The 18,146-nt window shown below is 36.6% G+C and overlaps 3 protein-coding genes across 7 annotated transcripts in view; 2 read left to right on the forward strand and 1 right to left on the reverse strand.

Annotated features, from left to right (window-relative positions):
* Positions 1–8,862, reverse strand: part of LOC136262734 (uncharacterized protein KIAA1143 homolog) — a 58,299-nt gene extending 49,437 nt beyond the window's left edge. The window contains exon 1 of one of the 4 annotated variants that reach the window (XM_066057119.1): positions 8,262–8,862. In XM_066057119.1, coding sequence (XP_065913191.1) covers positions 8,262–8,505 — 244 coding nt within the window. In that variant the 5' untranslated portion in view covers positions 8,506–8,862. Of the gene's footprint in view, positions 1–8,241 lie in introns of all 4 variants that reach the window. The other 3 variants (XM_066057118.1, XM_066057116.1, XM_066057117.1) reach the window with 3 other exon arrangements.
* Positions 242–1,606, forward strand: LOC136262733 (uncharacterized). The gene is made up of 4 exons (XM_066057115.1): positions 242–490; positions 577–861; positions 911–1,216; positions 1,266–1,606. The coding sequence occupies exons 1-4, from the start codon at positions 421–423 to the stop codon at positions 1,376–1,378; spliced, it is 774 nt and encodes a 257-aa protein (XP_065913187.1). The 5' UTR covers positions 242–420; the 3' UTR covers positions 1,379–1,606.
* LOC136262729 (kinesin-like protein KIF15-B) overlaps positions 8,534–18,146 on the forward strand; it is a 60,806-nt gene continuing 51,193 nt past the window's right edge. For both annotated transcript variants that reach the window (XM_066057108.1, XM_066057109.1), the window contains exons 1-8: positions 8,534–8,629; positions 8,683–8,857; positions 9,414–9,490; positions 9,719–9,756; positions 10,247–10,347; positions 11,566–11,661; positions 12,023–12,106; positions 12,851–12,958. In XM_066057108.1, the coding sequence (XP_065913180.1) occupies positions 8,613–8,629; positions 8,683–8,857; positions 9,414–9,490; positions 9,719–9,756; positions 10,247–10,347; positions 11,566–11,661; positions 12,023–12,106; positions 12,851–12,958 (696 nt within the window). In that variant the 5' untranslated portion in view covers positions 8,534–8,612. The remainder of the gene's footprint in view (positions 8,630–8,682; positions 8,858–9,413; positions 9,491–9,718; positions 9,757–10,246; positions 10,348–11,565; positions 11,662–12,022; positions 12,107–12,850; positions 12,959–18,146) is intronic.

Raw genomic sequence — 18,146 nt, forward strand, 5'->3', positions numbered from 1 at the left:
TCTTACATGCTCATATAACTGTTTTTCAGTCATATTGACTGCGAAAATCCTCAATAGGCTATAAGGGATATCTACTAACCATTGGGTACTATTGTAAATATATAGTCTTGTTTATTCTTAGTGACTTACTACGCTGACTGTCATATTACATATGTACATGATGCAATATAGATTATGCATGGTGTAATATGAGGTGACATACTATATGTGATGATAAACACGTGGTTACAACAAACAGAGGATATTTGGTTAGACTAATTGGCTTCCTCAAAACAATCCCCGCCATTCAGGTATAAATGAAACAAAAGCTTGAATTCGAAATCAGTAGTCTAAGACAGTTAATATTAGTTTATTGGATATTTATTACCTTGTCAAAAAGTCTAAATAAGCTTATAGCAGTACCCTAATACAGTAGCTATTATGCTCTTCATAATCATCCTGAGTAATATCTTTATTTATGCTTACGCCAACTGTGAAGCATACAGCTATGGTAAGGATGTACATATTATGAGCACACACTATTACCATACTAATCATGTATGTAATACAAGTATATGTAACAATTTGTGTCCACAGGGACTATGTGTTCGTCACAACCTAATACTGGACAGCCAATATGCAAGCAGTTTAATGACACAGCAAGTTTTTCGTGCAACCGAGATCTAGATTGTCCTGGAGAACATGAATTTGTATTTGAGAGAGACAATCAGGGAACATATAATTATGATGAAATACAGAAAGGACAGTCTAATCGATACAATGGGAAAATACACAGTGTTACAGATGGTGGGAGCCACAGATGTCAGGAAAGATGTAGAGATGGCAGTGCAAACTCAACGTATTGTTATCTGCCAATACAAGGTGGGTGGAACAGTTAACAACTATTAGTATACTATGTGTCCTATTACAGTAATGCCATCCACAATAGAGATGAACTTCCCTCCAATTACTAAACGTACAAACTACACTGGAACATGCACTGCTACAGGAAACCCAACACCTGTCATAGAGGCAAAGTTGAGCATTCCCTCAACTGACTGTCCATATACTACAAGCTATACTAATGTTAGTATGTATACAGGACAAGTAGTACTCACTATACCACATGTAACAACAAAGTGTTATAATGCCACCGTCTACTGTTCTGTGAAGTGCAGAAGTTGTCGGACTCAAGAGTCATTAAAACTAAATGTTACAGGACTAAGTCTTACTGAAGGTGAGTTAACTAAGCAACATGTCTGATTATTTCACTGTCTATCTTACAGGCACTGATCCAGACAACACTCCTGAACCAACAACTCCTTTACCAGGAAGAGGCAGCACTAACAGCATCTACTTTCTGATGATATTTATACTTGTGATCATGTGCAGTTTATAAATGCCAGACGATCAACAGAATCACCAACCTTATATTTTTATGCACTAATATGTAGAGGTAGGTAGAGTATTCATAGGTAGTGTATGCAAGGCCTATATAAACTGTATAAGGATATGTTATGGGTAAGTAGAGTATAAGTAGATAGAGACAATAAAAGTATAATAGTCAAATTGTAAATTTTATTTTAATCAATATTAATAGTTTACATACAGTATGTGTAACTTTCCATTAAAGACATATAAATATCTTGCATCTAATGGGTATTTATAAATAACCCACCAAGCCTTTCTATCCTATAAAAATTGTAGCATACTTCACACACGCATGCATGAGGACACACACACACACACGCATGCACACACACACTAAGATTCTTCCAGTGAAACTAAAAATGAAGATGCAAAACAAGCAAATTACCTCACTTCCTGCTAACCCCAGAACAAAAACATGCGGCTCACAACATCCTGTTTATCGCTACAACAGTTTCCTTTGATAAACCATATCATGAGACAAAAATTTGCTGATAAAGCCAAATTTCATCATCATCTTTCTATTACATACCAGACATATCCAGAACAGTCTTTCAAAAGGACAGCAGTAATACTAGTAGAAATTTTAAGGGATCATAGCAATGAAACAAGGGAGGTCACCTACACCTGCATATATACTACGTACGTAGTGGACAATTACTCCCTACTTGTCCACTAGTATATCTGCAGGTGTAGGAGACCTCCCTTGTTTCACTACTGTTTATGGCTATGATCCTCCTACTTATTTGTTTACTTTTTTGTAACATAATTATGACTGGTGAATCAGCACATATCCCATCAAAAGAAAGAATGGAATTAATGTTTTTGTCAGAATGCATACTGCAATTATCAATTACTAAAAAGTTAAGTGACCATTACACTACATTTTCAGCTATGTTCAGCCATCACAAAACAAAGAACTTTAGGAGAAGTGCCTCTGCAATCAATCTAGTCATTATGGTCAATTTTCATTTACAAATGTAGGGAAGCCATAATGCACTACTGCGAATCAACACCTTGTACTGTCAGTGAGAGCGATAAAAAGTAGTGAAACAAGAGATGAACTATGGTAGCTATTACGGCATAACTCGGTGGGAAATCCCTACTTTGGCATTGAACAAAAAATAATGTTATACGTACCATGCCAAAGTAGGGATTTCCCACTGAGCCATGCCATTTCATTGTCTTTATGACCCATTTCTTCTTCGTTTTTAAATTTACAATTTTTAATATACTATATCATTGTGGATGTATACAAGAAGTGCATTTCTATAGTGCTTTTGTAATTTACATAAGTTAGTACACATGCAGTTGTGTCTTACCACCCTGCCTCCAGTAAAATCCTTCCTTTCCACTTGTCTGTCTGCTTTTTAAAACCAGTCATTAGTGTATAAAACTGAAGGGATTTATACTTTGACTTTCTTGTACAAGTTAGCGCCACTAAAATTAATTGACATATCATACATGATTTAACTTGGCTTCACTGTGTGAACTAATCTTTATGTACAGTATTATCAATGTCCGTGATGCTCCACCCTGAGAAGTGTGACACTAACCAAATAGTGAAGAGGGTGTGGCACAAAAAAACAAACAAACAACAACTGAATAAGTAGGCAGTGAATGATGATGGTGAAGCCGTGGGTGACTGAGACCATAAAACAACGTTTTCAGGTAGAACAAAGCCACTGTCACTGATAGAAGAAGATACAGAGGTACATACTGCTAAACTGCATGCAACACTCCTCCTTTTGCCAAAATGCCAAACGCAACGATAGAACATTGGCCATGCAGATCCAGTTGGTCATCTGGTAGCACTGTCTGAATGCAACAGTAAGTCATCCAGTCAGCATAAAATTATACATTTAAAATTCTTGTAACAACTCACTGGGATGCTTTCAGATCATTTAAAGCATTCATCATATCGTACTGTCTAGTAGGGAACACAAAGGTGTAGGGATGGCACATGAAAACCAACACCCAAAAACCAGCCTCACTTTCCCTGACAACAATGAGGCAGTATTGGTTAGGTAGAACTAAGCCCAAACAAGCCTTCAGATTGACCTGAAACACTTTCAAAAAGTTGCTATGGAATTAAAAATAATACGGAATCTCTAGTGACTGACTGAGTAATCGACTGACTGATACCTTCAGACAAGTGTAACTTGATAATGACTAAGGCTACGGGCTTGATTTTTTTATCACTGTTCAATGTCGCTTCAGCTGGACATGTACCTTTTGGCATACCGTAGTACATACAATGGACTTACCAGTGCCCTCCTTTGTGTCCTATTCATCTTTGCTGACAGCGAAAGGTGTCAATTTGGCGGTAGCACACAATGGCTTACCTTCGTAATGGAAATCGTCCGTATTTTTCACAGTGGCTACTTTGATTGCAGAGGTACTTTTCAAACAGTTATTGATTTGCAATGCTGTGTAATGGGTTGAACATAGCTGACCACGAAGTGTAATGGATACAGTACTTCACTTTTTCAGATGATAATTGATAACTGGGGTGTGTGGTGCCATTTCATTCTTTTGATGCGGTATGCGTGGGTTTACCAGTCATAATAATTTTATTTTACAAAAAAAGTTAACAAACATGTACATGTGTACTTGTATTCAGTGAACCAATGCTTCTACATCATTGTGTCTAATTTAAAAAAAAATATTGGTTTGGTTTCTTTACAACCTTTTGTCGTCTTTAAGTACCACAGTAAAAATTACAAAATGAAAACCCACAATTAATGATTCAAAGCTATGCTATAAATCCCAAGCATGGCAATTGCGTGTCACTCATATTTTCTTTAAACTTTTACAGTATTTTTGGAGAGGCCCTGACCACACACAGGGTCTTGATGATGGGAGTGAGTGATACTAGTGCTTTTAATTCAATCCAATATTCAATAGTTTCTTACAAAGTATTGATATGATATGATACCACTGTGGTTCAAAGCAAAACCTGCTGAAATGAAGGTATGTCAGTATACAACAGAAATCTTCTTAATCGAGCATAAAAGTGCCACCCGAAAGTACATTAAAACTAGTAGCGACTTTCCATTTACAATGAAATTTTGAAAACCGATCATGTGAGCTACCTGTATAAGTATTGACTCTAGTATTGATACTCATTTTGAATTGTATCGTATCGGTGCTATCAAACAATACGGTAGTACTTCTTAAGTAGAGATACCCCCGAAAACGACGTGCGCCACCTAAAACGCCGCCTTCAAAAATCATCCTAGAGACATCTTACGCCACAAAAATCACCTTCACGGAATAATAATACCCTATCTAACATGAAATCAGCATTAAAAACAAGAAAACACTTACGGATATAAAATTATTTTAAAAATCGCCAAAACTTGAAATTTCATCTGCCTCACCCACACACTCACTCGCTGACCAAAGTTGCAAGCCTAGAGGCCAAGCGAAGCAGTAAACGGCCACCATTTTACGCCACAATAATAAGTTCACCAGTGGGATGTGTCTTTTGGGGTTCCAACAACTGTAGGCCCTCTGTGCCTTGTCGTTTCTTATATCTTCAATCAGGCTGCTTGTCTTCTTCATCCAACGAAACCATATCAAGGTGTTAATTTTCAGTATGAACACTTTCTTTCAGCAGCACATTTAAATGCCACGGAATTATTTCAGAACTGGATTTCAGAAGCGCTTCAGTCCCAGCGCTTACTAGCTAGAAATCTGCAACTTCGCGATTGGGATCACGATCAGGATTGGTTCTCGACCACACCCATCAAATAAAGATCTAGGTGGACTAATGGCAACAGAGTACGGGAGACCACACCTCTTAATAATCTAGTTAACAGTAAACAAGATGATCTCACTTGTCTAGCTAGCTGCACACCCCTTTATTGATTTGAGATACTCTAATAAACAGTCGCTCTAGATATTCTAATTGAACAGTCACAAGTTACACTGTACTACAACAAAAAAACTAAACAAGCTAGTATTTTAAATTTAAAAATGAAGTAGGAATCTATGCAATATAAAGTAGTGAAACAAGAGATGAATGATGGTATTACAGCATAGCTTGGTGGGCAAGTCCCTACTTTGGCACATTAGTTCAATGCCAAAGTAGGGACTTTCCTACCAAGCTATGCTGTAATACCATCATTCATCTCTTGTTTCACTACTTTTTATTGCATAGATTCCTACTTCATTTTTAAATTAACAATTTTTAAAATACTAGTAGATACTTTTTGGTACCACGGTTTTCCAATTCATTGTCAAAAAATAAACTCAATCCATGCTCATCAGCAATGCCGCATGTGATGAAAATATGTTCTAAACATCAGTTTAGTAGATGCTTCTAATCAAAGGGCAAATGGTTCACTATCATAAATCAACTGTGAATCTCTAACTGGTGCATTTATCTGCTCAAATATTCACAGAATTATTACTACACATGCGCAAATTATATTTCTGCGTAAAAACTTTTCTTAAATCTTAAAGACCCATTGATTAAAGGACAGTTGCTCAACTACACTACACTGTATAAGGACAGTTTCTAAGGACCCTACAGACATCTACTACATAAATTTATAGGAAAACAATGTTACCCCTCTGTAGCAGTAAAATTTCATTAAAGTCTTATGGAGAGGTTTGTTTGGCCGTGTACAGTAATCTACTTCATTGACATCAAGGCCGATGATTTATGTGTGAAATAATTTTGGTAAAACACTCTGTGCTAATAACAAGAGTTTGAATCATAACAGCAGTGATGTTTTGATATACATGTAACAAAGATGATCAGTAAGTACGTAGTGACCAGGAATATTAGAATAATGGAATATTGATATTCACTAATATGTATAAACTAGAATTGATATTTCATGATGTGGCTACATTAATTTGCATGTGTAAATTACTAAAAACTGCTACAAGTCATACCAAGAGTTAATAATATGGAGAGGAGGGTATCTAATGCCATACAGTCCTGTAACAAATGTCTGCATGGAAGTTAAATGGTTTTCTTTCCGTGTAAAGCATACTAGTATTTGTTCTTTACCACAATTGCTGTATGGTGATGAATGTTAGAGAATACTCAAAGACTTGTATCCTACTGCACCAGCACATTACCACAAACTGAGCAAGAGCATATGTACTGTACAATGGACAGTGCCCCTTTAGTTACAAATGCTCGAAGACAGGTTTTGTTTGCTAACAGTTGGAAATTCCACAGTACTCTGTTTCTTGGACACGCTTCTCATGGAGTTATTCTCAAGGTATTAGGCTAAACTCTATAACAGTGCTACTCTTGCTGGCTATGTTGAACACGTACCCTCTGATCTTTGTGGTTAAATGAAAAATATACTTTCCAATTTGTTATGCAGATAGAAAGCCATTTAACTTCCACCCAATAATTTGTTACGGAACTATACAGCATCAGATACTCTCCTCTTTTATATAGTCATCTTCCAATACAATTTTACCTATATGGAAGGACCCTCCCCGCAAAGGACACTGTACATTTAACCTCCTTATAAAGGACAGTTCCTATAGACCTTTATCAATGCAATTTATACTGCTGAAAGAAGACAACCTTTTCAATTTATCATTTTACTGATCTGACGGTGAGAGATTAAATGATATCATGCATTTATACGTGAAATTGCATCATAAAAAATAATAATTTTGTGCTTTACATTTTTCCAAACTAAAAGCCACAAGTAATGGATACAAACACTGGTATAAAATAAGCCATACGTACATCCTTCACAGTTGTTCTATACATCGTAACAGCTTATTTTTTGGCAAGGCCCTTGCCCTAGTGGTACCCCAGGGACCTTGATGATATAGGGTAATGGCTAGTCACCCATGATCAGTACTCTCTAACACTGAGGATTAAGAGTTCTACAAATGTACCATTTATGTATGAGGAAATATACCCAGTACCTAAAATGGTTGTGCATCTAAGGGATTAAAAATTTATGGACTGACTGGCTAAGACTTATGATTGAGTATCATTTTATTACAAGTAAAATGGCACAAATTATGTAGCTAAATGAAAAAAAAAGTAACACTACTAGAACTACATTAATAATCTTACTACTGATTTCTAGTGTAGGTATTCTACGTGATCACTTTAAAAGGGGTGTGGTTATCATGCCTTACCTTCTGTCAATTGTTATAGATCATTAAGTGGTAATAGTTAGTCTACTTGTTAAGAGTGTAGCTATCAAATGATTTTGCAATGTCTATGTGTATGTGCTTGTTAGAAAATTGTCAATATGGAAAGTCAATGTGATGGTTTTTTCTTGCATGAAGAAGTGAGTTTGGAGATGAGATAAAGGCAAAGTGCACAGAGTAGACACTCACCGGAACCCCAATCGGTACATTCCACTTTTGAGTTTGTTACTATGGCATTTAATGGTGGCTGTTTGATTAGCACTTAGTCTTTAACCTTCCATAAGTTTTAGTGGCAGTGTTTAGGTGGATGCTCTAGTATAATTTACTTGCAACTTTAGCCTCTCAACTTTGTTATGTGCTCCTAAAAAATTATAAGTATTTCTACAGAGCGGGGACATTTTAAAAATAAGCATTACAATTTCTTGGTAATTACCCTGATGGGAATTTAATTGTGCTGACGGGTCATTGTTAATTACAAGGCAAACGGCTTGATTAATATCTGATTCAGAAAGATCTGTTTACAGTAAACCATTACATGATGACAAACTACGCGTTATCAACTTATGACAGACCATAGATAATAGACACCCCATTATCTATGAACAGACATTCAAGTGATTAGGGAGCACCCACCCATTGCAACAACACTCAATGAGCTTGTATGCACAACCAACAACAGATACTCACAGTTAAAACACATAAACTGCCTTTTGTCTGCTTGGTTTCTTTATCTACTTCTTCTTTAGTCAGGTCCCCAGATCTCAGCACTACCACTGTTGGCTGTTCATCTTCCCTGTCCTCTCTGTCTTCCCTATCATCTGGGTCAGGTCTGTGAGTCCTCTTTGCTTCAATAGTGTCTGGGGCCTTGTAGCCCACTCGTTCTTTAAACGCTTTCAGGAAGCTGGGATCACCTGGCTTGGTGTACGCAACATTTCTTTTTGGCGCCGACATATTTAATGTTTGAAAATATTTCGTATGTAATTAAGATAATTACCACACTATTACGGTGAAGATTAAATGTAGGAGGCGCGCAAGTTCGAAACGTCACAAAGTTCAACATGGATGCGTCTACTGGGTAAGACAACACACTTTAGACAGTCAAATATTATCTGTTTAAAAATGTCACAGTGATGACAGCATCAAAGTTATTGTCAGGGTTCGTCCGCCTGATCAACGAGTAGCGGTAGACGTAGAGCACGGACTGTGCCTTCAAGTACACGATGCACGTACTATTGTGATGCATACGAAGCCGGAACATCGTGTGTTTACCTTCGACCATGTAGCAGGGATGGAAACCACACAAGTACGTTTGGGGTATTTTGATTGTTTTTATAAATACGACAAGCAGATGTATTTTATTGCAATGATTGTAATATATGGACAGGGGAAATTCATATATACACATGTGTGTCACTTGTACAGGCAGTCACAGAAATCTGATACAATATTTAATGACAGTAATACGTAGACGTGCAGCTAGATGGAAGTTTAAAAGCTATATTTTACTAAACTGATTCTTACATTCAGGCACATGCACTTTATATTACTTAGCTGGCATACTACTTAGTTTTAATAGCTGGCTGGTGTTGGCCATGGGTCAGAGACCTCTTTGTGTCACTTTTCACTATATCTTTATCTTTTACCAAGTTGTTGATTAACTCCTATTAACACTATTGCTTCATCTCAGTCTGATAAACCTCATTACTGACTCTATATATGACACCTCACTTTGTTACAAGGTGGTGGCTATAGGCAGGAAATGTGTCAGTCTCTCTCTATGGAATGTAATGAATAATAGACATGTGAATATGTTGAATATGGAAATAGTTTTAGTAGCAGCTTTTATTGTATATATACAGGAGGAGATCTTTAACTATGTTGGACGACCAACCATCGAGACTTGTATGTATGGATACAATGGAACCGTGTTTGCTTAGTGAGTGCCTGTATGTAGTACAGATGTGTGGTTCTAGCCCACAAAGTCTTATTACAATGAATAAACAATTTTTGCATGATGTAATTTTCCAGAAAGTTTATTTGTTTGTTCATCAAACTTTTGTAGGTGTACAGGGTGTATGTACACTATATATATATATATATATTTCAGTTATTATGTGATGAAATTTTGTTGTATTAGCAATGTACATGTTTGTGTTTCTGTTAGTGGACAGACTGGCTCAGGGAAGACATTTACGATGATAGGTGAGTCACTGTAGTAATTGTATGCTATTCACTGAACATGTGTAATTAGTTGGTCACCTTAGTATCTGTAGAGAGGACTGACCCTGTAGTTCACAATTTAATGACAATTGTGTATACGAATTATTTTGTAACAGAAATTGGCCATGCCTAGTAACATTTGGAGGGCACTAGTTTTTTTTAACTGGCTTAACGATATCATTTGTGACTGTCTCAGCAAAACCGTTTGATAGTTTGTATCATTTCTTTTCATTGCCTGAGTCATCATCCAAGGAAAAAGCTATAAAATTTCTACCTTTCAAGTTTTGTAATTATAGTGTGAGGAAAAGCAAAATTGTATGGCGATTATAGGTACTTAAAATTGACAGCCATAAGTTGTGTGTATGTAGAAGTGTTGTAAAAAAATGCATGCATCTGTATACATGCAAGCACACGTATACATGTGTGCATAGTGAGCATGTTTGTTAGCTGTAGTTATTGTACACTTTACCAGGTCCTCCTGATGAGTCTGATAGTTTCACTCACGAGTTGAGAGGTGTTATACCAAGAAGTTTTGAATATCTCTTTAGTCTGATCAATAGAGAGAAACAAAAGGTATTGTAAATATGAAGTTACCATTAAGTTACTGTGAATCCTGTTTTCTTTATTGCCCAAGCATTACTCACATTCTATCACACACTTGTACATGTTGTCATAAATGTATGCTTTCATGCTCAAGGTGTATCTCAACATATACCGTATATCAATTAAATTTGGCAGTGAACTAAATTTGGCGAATTGGCGATTCGTCACTAATCTGCCAAATTTAAATTTCGTCAATATATATATTTTTAAAACTCGTTGATAATTTTTTTCACATAAACAAACACATTATACAGATACAAATAAACCTTGGGCCAAGCAGTTGTTGAAGTAGGTTTTTTACAAACCTTCGTGGATACTGCTGAAACTGGTAAATTAGCGTGTTTCCACGCATGCAAATGGGTGTGGTTTACTGACTAGACTAAAACTCATACTCGATTAGTGGGCATGGCTCCACGTAAGCTTGCAGACATGAATTCGTGTGCAGCCATTGATAAATGGGCGAGTATGCCTACAGACAGCAAATAATCCTGAAAGTGGGTGCGGCTATGAAAGAAATTCAAAGCGAGTCAGTACAGCATCGTACTTACACCATTCGCCAATTTTTCGGTGAGAGCATTTCGCCAAATTAAAATTTTGCCAACTGCAATTTTATAGCAAATTGCCAAATATTAGCTTCACCAATATTTGTTGTCATACAGTAGTTGAACGAGTGTTGTTCACACACACTGCAACACAAGCCACATATTTGAGTTGTTAGCTTAGTTTTGGGCCCCTAAACATACAACATGGGGGGGCCTTGCAAAAAATATTCTATAACGCCATTTTATTTAGGCGATCCCTACTATATGAAAGTCTGGTAGCAGCCTGATTTCTTTTATAAGGACATGTGTGACAAGTGATTGTGGGTTTTAATTTACTTTAATAAAATTGACAGAATTCGCTATAATCGCTAATTACATCACTTTTACGAGCAAAGAATACTTATAAGTATAGCTTTTGCCACCCTAGTCCTTGACACACCTACTTAGCAAGATGTGTCACATTAGAGCAAAGTGTATGTTCTATTAGAGTAGTTATATAGTGGTTTGTATGACAGAGACAAAATTAATGACTAATTTTCTTAGAATTGTCTAGTACTCATATCAAACAGATTTTTTTCAGTGTTTTAATTGGATTAAACATGTATACTGTGTTTGTTAACATATTGTATTTTTTTCTTCACATTAGCATGGAGACTTGGTAGAGTTTTTGTGCAAGTCATCGTTTTTAGAGATTTATAATGAACAAGTGTTTGATCTTATGGACACTGCTTCATCAGGACTCCATATCCTTCTCAGCTTTGTGTACTGTGTATGTATCTGTGTACAAATCTGTATAGTGCACAACTCTACGTGTACAGTACATGTACATCCATCCCTGGCTCATACCTGCAAAACCTGGCTTAAGTAAATGCAAGGCCCTAAATTGAAATGGGATACCACTAAGCCTTGCATTTGTAAATTTAAATTGCATGTTACAACTAATGTAACTGGTGGCTTGGTAAAAAGTATGCCAAGCTGCTGCAAAAAGATGCGATAAATTTGTGCTTTAAGAGATTAAATATTTATGTGTGTGTGGATAGTACATCATGTACACACTCATGTGTACTTATAACAATTAGAAGTGACCTTAACTATGTCATGCACATCTTCGTGAGAGTATGAAGAGAGGAGTATATGTTGATGGACTGAGTGAACACATTGTGTCTTCTGCTAAAGAAGCTTATCAGGTAATAATTGTGTGTGTTAATTTGTAAGCATTAGGTGATGTGTTAATACATACAGTGTGTGTACTGTACTTGTGCATACTGAGGCTGTGTAGTGTTCATAGTTCTTGTGTATGTTAGACATTAGCCAAAAAAAAGTGAGTGTTAATTTGTTTCACAAAGAATCTACCTATAGTGCAATGCCTGTTGAGTTTATTAAGATTCTTGTTATAAGAAACTATTCACCTATTTGCCAAGTACTTTGGGGTCATTCATTATTTTCAGCCTTTACGCAAGAGTACAAAGAGTACGCTAGGGGGGAGGGGGTTAAATCACACGTACGCTTATAAAATGATAAATAATCGTTGTGTATTTACTGTACATAGTATCAACATTTATACAGTATGCTTTGTGAAGGAGGGAGGGGGTTAGAAAAAGAGTACTCTTTGTACGCTTGCATAAAGGCTGAAAATTATGGATGTCCCTTACATTAATTATATATAAGTATGCAAGTTTGCTGTTATGTTTATCTTGAGTATAAGCCACTTATTTTATACATACAGTACATACAATGTGTACAGGTATGTGGTTGCGTGTTTCGACTTTGAGCACATGTCTAATAAACCAGACTTTTTCATTGCCATAAATAAATGTATACTATGGTCTGTGTACAGTTTTAATAGCTGATTTGTACTCCATATGCACCTAAGCACATGTTTGTGTACATGTAGATAGATGAACTATTGTCTACTATACCATTTTCTATAGGTACTCACAAAAGGTTGGAACAATCGTCGTGTGGCATCCACGTCCATGAACAGGGAGAGCAGTCGTAGTCATGCTGTGTTCACTGTAACTGTTGAGTCTAAGAAAAAGGTGAACTGTATAATGCATGTATACCTATATGTGGTATATACATGTGTTTGCGCGCGTCTGTGTGTGCATGTTGCACAGTATGTTAAGTCCTGTGTGTTTATCATCCATGATTAATTGCAAGAATAGAAAATTTACTTACAGTAAACAGTGTGAAGTTAACACATATATTTGTTCAGCAACTAAATGATAATCACTTAGTCATGGGGTGATGAGGTCTGTCTCAGCAAAAGCGACTTTTTTCCTTGTCTTGTTTCCTTGTGTACCGTGTTTCCTTGTCTTGTATAATAGTCAGGTTATTTCTTGTAATAAATTCATAAACCAGCTGAAATATCTTGTTGCTCTTTGTAACAGCTGCTGTTGACATACCTTTGACAAGTCACTGGTTTCGATAGTTGTAGTAAGCCTTGTTCTACAAATAATGCTATTGCAATCTCTATTCTCTACTACTCCTTGTATTAAAGTAGTACCCCTGGCCTTCATTTAGGACCAAGCGTTTATTTGAATGCAGCTTTTATACGAGGAAATATGGTATTATTGCAAAACCGAAATCCAATTGGCTAATAATTATAGTATATGCATAGTTGATTAATACCAGATGAGTTAGCTAGTTGCATGGCACCTGGTTTTTAGAAGTAGCACAACTTCAAAACTTAACGCAGTAATTCATTACAAGCATCTTGGTAGGAGTAAACTAAAACCCACAATTGCTTCTCATATGTGATACTATAAATATTTGAAATATTTAAAGGGTAGTTGTGAAAATGGCATCATCCATTGGGTAGATAATTAATTTTTGGAGAGGTTCCCTACAATGTTAGGGATGCCTGCTAAGGGTGGGTGATACTAGAAAGTTTTGCTTTGTTTGATATGATTCCACTCAGAGGAGGTTGGACACGCACATGTGAGCGCATACATTTTGTATTGAAAAGCGTTCATGAAAGTTTTCACAAATACCATTCGAGAGTGCACTTCAAAATATTCAGCCGGTCAGCCTCATTCAACCCCACTACTCCAGGCACGTAAATCGCTCTTGAAATCCATGGAGATCACATGTGTAAGCATTTGCTGGGTGGAATCCATGTGTAATACTATAGGGACGCCTTATTTACGTGTATTTAAGCACAAAAATTGTCGAAGAAAGCAATGTGCATGCTAACAAAGCCTCTCATTGTATGAAAAGAAGAGTGGACACCGCTAGTTTGGCCTCACAGAGAATCGAAAAGAGAATTAGAAAGTCGCATACCCGCCTTGCAATAAGAATTTGCTGTTCATCTTAAGAAGCACAAGGTAACGTGGTGTGGATATTGCTAAACACTTCTTCTAACACATACTCCTCGTCACATATTAGAAATATGTATGCAATTAACAGTAATAAATTTCAGAAGTGCTTGTATCATGTCCAACCTCCTCTGGATTCCAGTAGTACTTTTGTCTAAGGGTGGGCAATAATTGAAAGTTAGATTTGATGTGATATTCAATACTTTTCTTGAAAGTGTTGATACGAAACTGTACGATACCAATGTATTTTCAATAAGGACAAAGATGTTGCATCACTAAACCGAAGTATAAAATGTCAAGTTACAATCAGGCAAAACAAATGCCATTGCATAGTTTTAAATCAACAGAACTCATGACATTACACATTAAGCTTGATCATGTTATAAGTCATGTGCTACTGTACCTTGCAATTAAAAGTTATATCCTGTTCTTGTTTAAAAACAACAGCATATCCACGTTCTTTGGTTTGATATTTGACCTCTTGGCAGGTATACAGAGATATTTATTTGCAGGTTCCTGTGACATTGGCAAGTGAGAGCAATTCTGTTTCCACCAAACTTCACGGCGATCAATATTACTGTGTTGGGGATAGTGTTGCTTTCAACCAAAGCTCCTACAGCTGTCAAAATTTGGCACTGACATATTTTGACTTGACAATTTTGATTTGACTTGTATTGTTGACTGTTTTCAGCTGTCAAATTTTGACCAAGGTAAAGGGAAGAAGCATTAGCATCAGCTGTTAGCTGCTGCAATGACTTGGAAAGTGGTATCACTTTAGATAAACAAACATTATAATCTTCCCCTGACGTTTCCTGGGTAGCTACTTGAAAAGGCCGCAAGAAGTCAACTGTATGTTTTATCTCAGACACATGTCGTTTTTGTTCAACAGACAGAGTGTTGTGGTAACTTGTATCATTCTATGTCAAATTCCACATTGTCTTGGACATCTTGTACCAACTTATGGTTTTTCAGTTCAAGACGAGTTTGAATTTCTGTCAGCCTCTCTGTTGCTTTACAGCTGTGGTGTAAGTAAGATACCATTTCTTGCTGATGTCATCCATCAGTGGATCATTCTTCATACAATCAAATTTAAAGTACTGTATGAGCAAAGCATGGAATGCGTTTCCAACCATTTAAATGGATAGCTGCAACAATGTTGGCAGCATTGCCAGTTACGTCACAGCAACGATCTTCTTTGTGATCTTCCACTCATCAGCGATTTTCTTCAGCTCATCTGCAATATTCTCAGCAGTGTGGTCTTGCTGCATCTCTGATGGACAATACCAGAGAGCACAGATTCCACGAATCATCTATGCAGTGACAGGTAACTGTTATGTATCCCAATGTTTGCCTTGACATCCAAATATCAGTGGTCAGCACACAGTACTCCATCAAATCAAGCTGTTTTTTATTTTTATATAAGTACTATTATACCATGAGTATACATGCTTTTGCAAAATTTATCTACAATAATTATATAAGGCTTATATACAAGTGCAAACTATACAAATACAGGCATAAACATTTATGACTTAATACCATCATATTTTTGAGTAAGAATACTGCATGAAATAGTTTTCCTACTTGGCAGCTGATATATATCAAATCTAAAATATGCTTTATAAAGCCAATACTGCATCTTCTACAACTGACATGGGCTGTACATCCAATGCAATGATTTCTGTTAATGCCACACCTATTTTCTTGGCCCTTGGTGTGTCTCTCGGTTATGGCTGATAGCACTCTAAACCATTAACACGTTTTTGTATGGCCTTTTCTTTACCTGTTATGTTCTTAGTACAGAATGAGATAATTATTAACTGTCCAAAACTCATCAATAAGAATGGGAAATATGATACTATTTCTAGAGGGTATTGATACCTCACACCAAATAGGTCGATTCCCGATACTGATCATGTATTGCAAAATGGCACTTTACACACATGGTCAAAGTGTTGTGTGGCGATTTTTCAGGAAAGTTAGTGGAAAAGAAGTGAACTGTAGTGACAGTGTTGTAACTTGTGGTAACACCACTAACTTGTTCAAAGTATATTATCTTTGTTCTATAGAGAGTCCTTGTTGAGCCATACTTGTGGCAAAGTATCCTGTAGCTTAGGGTACTTTCTGATACTGGGTGATGGAGAAGTCCTTACAAAATTAAGAGTAATGGCAATCTGCTGCTTTGTACATATTATGGGTTAAAGCAGTTAAGACTCAAAGCTGAAGTACACTTGTATAAAGTAGAAGTGAACGGCCTTGTCAAAGCTGTGGATGTCCAGGTGATGTTTTGAGATACAATTTCTGCAATGACTGTGAACTTAGCAGATATACATATTTGTTCAGCAACCAGAGACTACAGTACATGGTATGTTGTGTAATTATAAAGATCATTGTAGGTACCTCATTGCGTGGGTCATTGATTGATTGATTGATTGTGTACTGGGATAGGCAGCTTGAGCTGATGTTATCCCAGTGTGATCATAGCTCCTGACAAGTTTATACATACATATTATAAAGGCCCCACCGTTTCACCATTTAACCTTGTTAACAAGTTTTACATATGCTGTTAGGCCCTGTTTGTCATAAATGGAAAACAGCTTACTGTTTGTGTGCAATTTATTACTAAAACCCACAATCACATCTCACATGTAGTACTATAAAACAGTACAGTAGTAGAGTTTGCATCAAAAGTGATGCGCGCCGCCAAAAAATATTGCCTTTAAAAACCAGCTTAGAAACTTCTTACACGATGAAAATCAATAATATTAGTCCATCTAACATCAAATGTAGTGTTAAAAACAAGAAAACACTTCCGGATATAGAATTTTTTAAAAATTGTCAAAACTCGAAATTTCGTCTCACTCACTCACTCACTCACTGACCACAGTTGCAAGCCTAGAGCCCAAACGAAGCAGCGCACGGTCACCATTTTACGCCACAACAACAAACTCACCGGTGGGATGTGCCTTTTGGGGTTCCAACAAGTATGCACCCTGTGCGCCTTGTCTTTTCTTTTATCTTCAATCAGGCTGCTTGTCTTCTTCATCCAACGAAACCATACCGAGGCGTTAATTTTCCGTATCAACACTTTCTTTAAGCAGCATAATAGACTACGCTACTGTATGGCCCCTGACTTTACAGAGGTGCCAGTACTCCACAATAGGTAACAATGTCACGCCCATTCTTAATTCTACGTATTACGTATATCGACCTATTGATCGAGACCACAATGACCACGCCCCTTTTACGCTAGCTGTATTTGTGACCACACACCCTCAAGTTGGTAGGCTGATTTGAGATACTCTAGTCTAATAATCGATCGAAATCAGACTCCTTTTTTTGGGGCAAGCACATCTTTGCAGGCTGACTAGAGATACTCTAATACAGCAGTCACCCTAATAAAACAGTCACATTTTTATAGCTAGCTGTATGCTTTAATAACAAACTAGTATATTAAAAATTATAAATTTAAAAATGAAGTAGGGTTTCAAGCTATAAAAAGTAGTGAAACAAGAGATGAACAATGGTAGCTATTACAGCATAGCTCAGTGTTAAATCCCTACTTTGGCATGATATAACAATTATTTTGTGTTAGGGATTTCCCACTGAGCTATGCTGTAATAGCTACCATTGTTCATCTCTTGTTTCACTACTTTTTATAGCTTGAAACCCTACTTCATTTTTAAATTTATAATTTTTAATATACTAGTATATCTAAAGGGATTATCATTGTTGGTGTACGTGGTGTAATTGTTTAATTAATTTTTGGAATGGTTTTCCTACAATGTTAGTTAGACCTAGTATATACAGTAGAGTAGATATGATGTCAGTTACCGCACTGTTAAAAGTAGGGATCACTTGAGAGCTGCCTAATGGTGTCTTTGAAAATCATCCATGAGATGTCTTATCG

The sequence above is a fragment of the Dysidea avara genome, chromosome 8, assembly GCF_963678975.1.
Source record: "Dysidea avara chromosome 8, odDysAvar1.4, whole genome shotgun sequence".
NCBI lineage: Eukaryota > Metazoa > Porifera > Demospongiae > Dictyoceratida > Dysideidae > Dysidea > Dysidea avara.

Coding starts and splice junctions, on each gene's coding strand:
- LOC136262733 (XM_066057115.1), top strand. CDS start 421: ATGCTCTTCATAATCATCCTGAGTAATATCTTTATTTATGCTTACGCC. Junction 491..576: donor CTGTGAAGCATACAGCTATG/GTAAGGATGTAC, acceptor TTGTGTCCACAG/GGACTATGTGTTCGTCACAA. Junction 1,217..1,265: donor AGGACTAAGTCTTACTGAAG/GTGAGTTAACTA, acceptor TCTATCTTACAG/GCACTGATCCAGACAACACT.